The sequence below is a fragment of the Drosophila montana genome, unplaced genomic scaffold, assembly GCF_035044405.1.
Source record: "Drosophila montana isolate Dmon_TW-CO22-7 unplaced genomic scaffold, ASM3504440v1 contig_2_1, whole genome shotgun sequence".
In the NCBI taxonomy this organism is placed as follows: Eukaryota; Metazoa; Arthropoda; class Insecta; order Diptera; family Drosophilidae; genus Drosophila; species Drosophila montana.
In genome coordinates this window covers 1039719-1046578 of record NW_026997875.1, presented here as the reverse complement: position 1 = coordinate 1046578, position 6860 = coordinate 1039719, and the positions used below count along the sequence as shown (strand labels likewise).

Here is a 6860-nt window from a genome sequence, read left to right as displayed (position 1 = left end):
GAAGCAACAAGTGATCGCATCACTGCCAGCACTAAAAACTCCAATTTTCAGTGTTTACGTTTGCGTGCGTCGTAGTTTTGCCAACAAAAAAAAAAAATCAACTTGTAACTATTTAAAACGTGCAGTGTGCAAAATATTTGGTAGTTGTTAATAAGTTTGTAGACTGTGTGCTTAATTGTTGGTATCGTGGGCTGCGCATGCGCCACTTGCTTGGCCCCAATCCATCCGTTTGGACATCCATTTGTGCCCCACACCCCGTTTCCAATGCTCATTTACATTTGCGTTCGCATCGGGGCCATGCGTTGAAGGCGTCATGCTGCTCAGCGAGCTGCACTTCTGGACAACGCTGCGCGATGAGGTGCGCATCAAGAGCAGCGATTTGGGTGCCTTTCGCTATAAGCGCCAGCGTGATCTCTCCCAGGAGCTGACCGCCCAGGCCAAACGCGACTATACGGAGCGTCGCAATGGCCTGGCCGTGCTAAAGAATAGCCGCAAGGCGGCGGGACGCCTCAAGGATAATCTAAAGAAACTTGAGGACCTGCTGCGCACACACAAACTGGTGCATTCAGAGTGGCAGGATGCGGCACAGGTGCTGCTGCTCTTCGACAATGGCATCATTGCGCACATCTGTGTCGACATCTATACGGGCGACATATTGCGCATGGTCTTTGAAAAGTATCTGGTTGGCAAACTGGCCGCCGAGCTCATTACCGATGGTGAGTCGAGTCTTGAGTGTGTGCCGTGCTGTGCGTGTGCTGCTTTGCTGGAGAAATTTGCATTTCTAACGACGCGCAGGCACTTTCCCACAAGCAACAACAACAACAACAACAGCAACAGCACATTCCACATGCAATTATTGTAATTTTTAATTAATCTGTGCCCGCGCGCGCTTTCATGTTTTGTTTATGCACTTTGTCTCTTACTTGGCAGCATTTTTTACACGTTCCCACATCGTCTTGGCCTACAATACCAACCAGCTGACGGTGGTGCATTTGCAGCGGCCCAACCTGCGACCGCTGGGGCCGGAGAAGATTGCCAACATGGAGCCGCGTATATTTCATGTTATCATACCGGGTGCCGCTTCCGAGCGTAAACTGGCACGCCATTTAACTGTAAATGGCAGCTTTGATCTGTTTGTTGTCTGGACACAATCCTCACAAAACGAAGTCTATCCCTGGCGACCCACCATACGCGATCAGGATCGTGCCAACATACACATCTTCAAGATCAAGGCGTAACTATTAAAAGTGTTAAAAATAATTGCTTCTAATTAACTGAAACTTGGTTTAGTTTGCAGCTGGAATCCATTGCCTATTGCTGGTCGGAGAACGATCCGCTGTGCGTGGACTTTTTGCGCAGCTCAGAGAATCAGATCATCACGCTGGAACAGAAGGTCTCACGCAAGGGCGACATCAGTGCCGAGATTTGCTCCTATGAGCTGGCCACGGGCAAAATGCAACGCACCGCAATTACCTCCATTGCCATGGGCACACAGATCTGTTGCTTTGCCTTCAGTCCCGACCAGGAGAAGCTCTTTTTGGGCAGCATTGATCGCAACATTTGCCTGCACGATCTGGTGCTGCAGACAACCAAATATGTTAATCAAATCGAGATTGTGCCCACCCAATGCGCCTGGCACTGCGACTCGGCGCTGCTGTGCGTCGCCAATGAGCGTTCGGTGCTGCAGTGCTTCGATCTGGCGCTGGCGCCCATTGGCAATCAGCTGCTGAGCGAGAGCGTCACCCCGCTGAGTCTGCTAGATTTGTCGCACTACTTTGCCGCGCAGCCGACGCTGCTGAGCATTGCCTTCAGTCGCAAGCCGGATCTGAGCAGCTTCTCGCACAATTACGCTCAAACGGATTGCCTGCTCCTGCTGCTGTACGAGCAGGGACCATTGGCCTGCATGCGCATCTTTGGCGGCGCCGGCATGCGTGGTGATATACACAACTCCGGCCTGACCGCGGACGTTATTGCGGACAAGTATTTGCGCTTGCAGCAGCCAGAGCGTGCGGTCAATGTGCTGGCAGCGCTCAACTGGGAGACCTACGGCGCCATGTGCCTCATTACGCTGCACAAGATTGCCAACTATATATTCTTTGCGGCGGATCAGCGACGTGCTCGATGCGATCTAATGGCCAGAGCTTTGAAAACCTTTGCGCACACGCTCTCCGAGGATACCAAGGACGAGTTTAGCGATCAGGTTTACGATCTTAAGCGACGCTTTTGCTTCTTTCTGCTGCGGTAGGTTCGAATTTGTTTGTATTCAATTCCATTTAACGAAGGTTCTTCTTTCCACAGCAAAAACCTGTTCAGCGAAGCCTTCGAGATTGCCCATGACATTGCGGATTACGATCTGTTTATGGACCTTTACAATTTGACCAAATGCATTGGCAGCTTGAGCGAATTTGCTCAGGCCGCATTCAGTCAAGCCGCCGCCATCATTCATGGCGAGCACCATGCCGATGGCAATCTCAGCCTGACCTTAGCCAGCGAACTGCGCCCCGATTCCGCCTGCTCGCAGTCCAGCTACTCGACGCCCAGTCAGCAGGCGCTGAAAAACTATGTGCCACCCTTGCCCTCATTCAAGTCCAAAATATTCAATGCCGAAATGATTAAGATTAACATACCCAAGCCGGAGCTGCGGCCTCCGTTGCCGGAGCTGCGAACAACCAAACTGAGTAGCGCCTCCACGACAACATCGCTGGTGGCGCTGGCCCAGAAAAGTGGTAGCCAGGCACCTGCGAAGCATACAAATTCGAATGGTGAGCATCAGAAAATATTTTTTACATTAACAGCTTACCACAATTTAGTTGCTTTTGCAGGCAATGGCTGGTCACAGGATGTGCCGGATCAAACAGTGGGCCTGCCCTTGCCCAGCAGTCCGGTGGCACGTCTGCAGCCCGCAGCCTTTGTGGAGCACGGCTCTCAGATGGCGCCAGCTCCGCTACATCAGCCCAAGTTTTATCAGCATCCACTTGTGTCCGGCAACATACCCGCTATGCTGCCCGCACTCGGCAATGAGGATTATCAAAAGCGTTTGTTGCTCAAAAAGCCCACCGCTTCCATACTCTCAAATGCTGCAGCAGCGCCGCTCAATGGAGAGACGCCTGCGACGCCCAGCGTGAAAACCACGCCAGCCGAAAAGAATAAAGTTAAATTCTCGGACACGATACAGGTTGCTGTGGTGCCGGTAAGTCTTGCCTTTTAAACATTTGACTGCACACATTTGACGGCGACTCGTTTGATTTGCTAGGAAATTCCGCGCAAAGAGAAACCCATGCCGCCCAAGCGTAATGGCTACTCGCGACCAGCAGCGCGACATTTGACCAATCCCAGAAAGGAACTAGCTGATAGTTTGCCGCTTTGCCATCCGAATGATGAGTACTTAAAGGATTTTAATCCCGTCACAACTAGTGAGTAGTAAAGGCATATATAGAATATATCCCTCTTAATTTCTCTGTCTTCTCCTCTGCAGATGTTAGCAAGCCGCCAACGCGTCGCAGGGAGGAGGATGCGTCCAGCAACAAAACAACGCCCAGCTCTTCGTCCTCCATCAAAGTGGTGCACTTTGGCGTTGTCTAAGAGTTTATATCATAGTGCAATCAATTAGTTTAGGTGTATTTAGCTTAGAGATGCGTCTTCCATGTGTAAACGTTGCCGTCCAGTTAGTGCAAAGCTTTAAATAGGAAAGTTTGTTTTAGACATTTCACTTTTTACTTTATACAGATTTATTCAATAATAAAAATAAACTAGATTTGTAATGTTTGTCCATATGCCAAATGACAATGGTTTTGTTATTTTTTCTTTGTGGGTGTGGCACCGCCCATACGCTCCAGTTCCGCCTTCAGATCGAGCAGATCCTTGTCTGGCACATAGCGACGCTCCTCATGCTCATCCGTGTGCTCCGAAACGGACAGGTGAACGCCCTCGGGCAGCGCCGCCTGTGCAATGCGCAGAAATTGTGGATAGATCGGTGCATCCACATTGCTCAGCTGCAGATTGCGTTCGTAGGTGGTCAGCTTGTATTCGGACTCAATGACCGTGGAGTTTGGACGCAGCCGTTGCACTTGAGTCTTCTGCGGGGGTAGGGCATAGCAATCGGAGACATCCAGATCCAGATACTCGGCCACGCTGTGCAGGAAACGTTGATAGCTCTCGAGCAGCGGGTAATCGTACCCTTTGATTTGCACATTTAGGCTCTCATATTGCGGGAACTTGGGCTTGAGGGACTTAAGTGTGCATAAAATAGAGTAACAATAATTTGTACTTGATTATAATCATATTTGTTAAGTACCTCGAGGTAGTCCGGCTCATAGACGCTGTAGCTGCTTGATCGGGTTACTGTAATTGCAGGTTTTGACAACTGCAGCGACAGTCGCGCCGTGGGTAATATCTGCAATTGTTCAAAATATAAGATTTAATACACATTTATGAAGTTTCGTTATTGTTATTTACACGGCGCAGCATTTTAAATGCAAGCAGGTTATGTCACAACAGCTGTTCGGTACAGCCGGCGCCGTACACGTTCAGTCTGCATGACGACGCAAATACGTCACACTCTCACGGAATTGATTAGCGTAGAGTGCTTTGGAAAGCCTTTGAATAGAGCAAGTTTAACGATCAGTTAAACAACGTTCATCTTGTTTATTTCTCGTCTCGTCTATATATGTGAAAATTGTTGTAAGATTAGTCCGTGAAAATCGATAGCAATATTTTGTATGCATCATATCAACCTATCGATAAATTTATACATACCGCTGAATGGCAATTTTGGTAGAAGATAAAGAGATAAATTTCCTTTGCTTGCTGCCGATTTCTTTGCCCAGCTGGTTTTGCGACTGAAATTAAAACGAAATAAAGCAACAAAATGGAATCAACAAATGGTAGAAATCTGGCATTGCTTGTACTCTGCCTGTGCGCCTGCTATGCACTGGCCTTTGAGGGCGGCAAGGAAATACCGGCCACCAAATTTGGACAGAGCGTTGCGCCAACGATGACATTTCTTTATTGGTAGGTGTAAATTAGTGGCTGCCGCCTGGTCACGATGACATCCGTTATCGCATTAATGTGTCATGTTTTTTCATTTGCAATTGTTTTTCTCATAGTTACTCGTGCGGCTATCGCAAGGCGTTCGAGGACTATGTGAATATCCTGGGCGAGAAGTACCCACAGATACAGATTCATGGCGCCAACTATGATCCGCCCGGCATGAATTACTATCTATCGAAGCTGATATTCGCACTGAAAATACTTATCATTGTGTCTGTGGTGACATCTGTGAGTCCGTTCACCTGTTTGGGCCTGAATACGCCGGGCTGGTGGAATCATCTGCAGGGCAACAAGATCTATGCCTGTATGATGATATTCTTTTTGGGCAACATGATCGAGGGACAGCTGATCTCGTCGGGCGCCTTTGAGATAACATTAAATGATGTGCCCGTTTGGTCGAAAATCCAAACCGGCCGCTTTCCGGCGCCGGAGGTGCTATTCCAAATAATCGACAATCAGCTGCAGTTCACCGAGAACGTGCAGGAGAATCCCGACTTTGTTAAATAATAGTATCCCAGCGCGCCCAGCACTGAGCAGAGGCACCGACAACAACTGCTGAACAACTAGAAGAACACCAAAAACAGAAGCATTAAACAAACATATTAAATCCAAAACTGGAAAGCTGGACACGTGGATAATTAGATTTAACTAAACGGTTTTGTCTCTGCGTTACGTAAATAGTTATGTGTATCTTTGTTTATCCTTAATCGGTGTCACCCACAAATTCCCCATTAAGCAAGCTATTTAGTATAAATAATGTTAATGTGTGCATTTGTTTTAGTTGCCACACCTTGTGGCGGGCATCGGGCTAATACTTGGCAAACATTTAAAAAAATATGCACTCTATTTTATAATATTGCCACCAAATATATGTGAAGGCCTATCCTTTTTTCCGATTGATTCAAACTGAAATCAATATAGTTTTAAATTTGACTATTTTCGCATTCTATCGAGCAAGAAATTATTTTCCATACATTTAATGAACAAGTTTATTTTAATAAATAATGCAAATTAATGTGATGCATCAATCAATTTGGAGCACAAACCAAGGAAGCGGTAAGAGGTTTGAAGTCTAAGAAGAGTAAATACTAAGGATTCAAATGTCCCAATCTAAGTAAAATTAATAAAAAAATTTTGAAACTAAAAATTGGATTCTCAATTTTAGAAAGTATTGAATCAGTGGGCATCGGATATTTGTTTAATTTTTAAATGGGGAAATAATCAAATTCAAAACATGCAAAATGGATTTCTTTGTGAAATCTTACGACTTGCCGATTTGGCAGGTAAAAGTTCAAAGTCCAAAAGCTTCTAAACAAGTTAAAGCTGATAAAACGTTTACCTTGAAATTGAACAAACATAAAATAAAATGATTTACCTTATTCATTTTAAGACCCTGTTTATACCCCTGCAGAGAGTATTATAATTTTGTCGTGAAATGTGTAACGCATAGAAGAAGACATCTCCGACCCCATAAAGTATATATATTCTTGATCAGTATCAACAGCCGAGTCGATATAGCCATATCCGTCTGTCTGTTTCTATGCGAGCGAGTCTCTCAGTTTTAAAGCTATCTTTATGAAACTTTGCAGAAGTCCACTAAACTACCATATAGCTGCCACCACTAAATCATATAGCTGCCATAGGAACGATCGGTCGAAAATTAAGTTCTTGTATTAAAAACATTTTCGTTTATCATGATATCTTGATCAAACTCGGCATTTATTAGTTTTACTATGCTCCATCCATTTATGCAAAATCTTTTTTACATCGGACTACTATATCATATAGCTGCCATGGGAACGATCGGTCGA

The 6860-nt window shown here is 45.9% G+C and overlaps 3 protein-coding genes across 4 annotated transcripts; 2 read left to right on the top strand and 1 right to left on the bottom strand.

Moving 5' to 3' along the window:
- The first annotated feature begins 82 nt into the window (after positions 1-82).
- frtz (WD repeat-containing and planar cell polarity effector protein fritz) lies at positions 83-3780 on the top strand. 2 transcript variants are annotated; one of them, XM_064684918.1, is made up of 7 exons: positions 83-716; positions 931-1234; positions 1291-2241; positions 2299-2762; positions 2811-3190; positions 3254-3413; positions 3476-3780. In XM_064684918.1, the coding sequence occupies exons 1-7, from the start codon at positions 314-316 to the stop codon at positions 3580-3582; spliced, it is 2769 nt and encodes a 922-aa protein (XP_064540988.1). In that variant the 5' UTR covers positions 83-313; the 3' UTR covers positions 3583-3780. The 2 variants fall into 2 exon arrangements, with proteins under 2 accessions (XP_064540988.1, XP_064540989.1); XM_064684919.1 differs by having other exon boundaries at positions 84-716; positions 2823-3190.
- Positions 3692-4539, bottom strand: mRpL48 (mitochondrial ribosomal protein L48). The gene is made up of 3 exons (XM_064684924.1): positions 4456-4539; positions 4295-4393; positions 3692-4229 (listed from the first exon to the last, which is right to left on the bottom strand). Exons 1-3 carry the CDS (start codon positions 4465-4467, stop codon positions 3795-3797), a joined length of 546 nt encoding a protein of 181 aa, XP_064540994.1. The 5' UTR covers positions 4468-4539; the 3' UTR covers positions 3692-3794.
- A 121-nt stretch (positions 4540-4660) lies between these two features.
- Positions 4661-6196, top strand: SelT (selenoprotein T). Its single transcript, XM_064684923.1, has 2 exons — positions 4661-5010; positions 5106-6196. Exons 1-2 carry the CDS (start codon positions 4868-4870, stop codon positions 5554-5556), a joined length of 594 nt encoding a protein of 197 aa, XP_064540993.1. The 5' UTR covers positions 4661-4867; the 3' UTR covers positions 5557-6196.
- The last annotated feature ends 664 nt before the right edge of the window (positions 6197-6860 follow it).

What these genes read in the sequence shown, in the direction of transcription:
- frtz (XM_064684918.1), top strand. Translation starts at nt 314, where the DNA reads ATGCTGCTCAGCGAGCTGCACTTCTGGACAACGCTGCGCGATGAGGTG. An exon ending in GAAGCATACAAATTCGAATG is followed by an intron (nt 2,763 to 2,810) that starts GTGAGCATCAGA and finishes ACCACAATTTAG; the next exon opens with TTGCTTTTGCAGGCAATGGC. An exon ending in TACAGGTTGCTGTGGTGCCG is followed by an intron (nt 3,191 to 3,253) that starts GTAAGTCTTGCC and finishes TTGATTTGCTAG; the next exon opens with GAAATTCCGCGCAAAGAGAA.
- SelT (XM_064684923.1), top strand. Translation starts at nt 4,868, where the DNA reads ATGGAATCAACAAATGGTAGAAATCTGGCATTGCTTGTACTCTGCCTG. An exon ending in ACGATGACATTTCTTTATTG is followed by an intron (nt 5,011 to 5,105) that starts GTAGGTGTAAAT and finishes TTTTTCTCATAG; the next exon opens with TTACTCGTGCGGCTATCGCA.
- mRpL48 (XM_064684924.1), bottom strand. An exon ending in ATGAGCCGGACTACCTCGAG is followed by an intron (nt 4,230 to 4,294) that starts GTACTTAACAAA and finishes TGCACACTTAAG; the next exon opens with TCCCTCAAGCCCAAGTTCCC.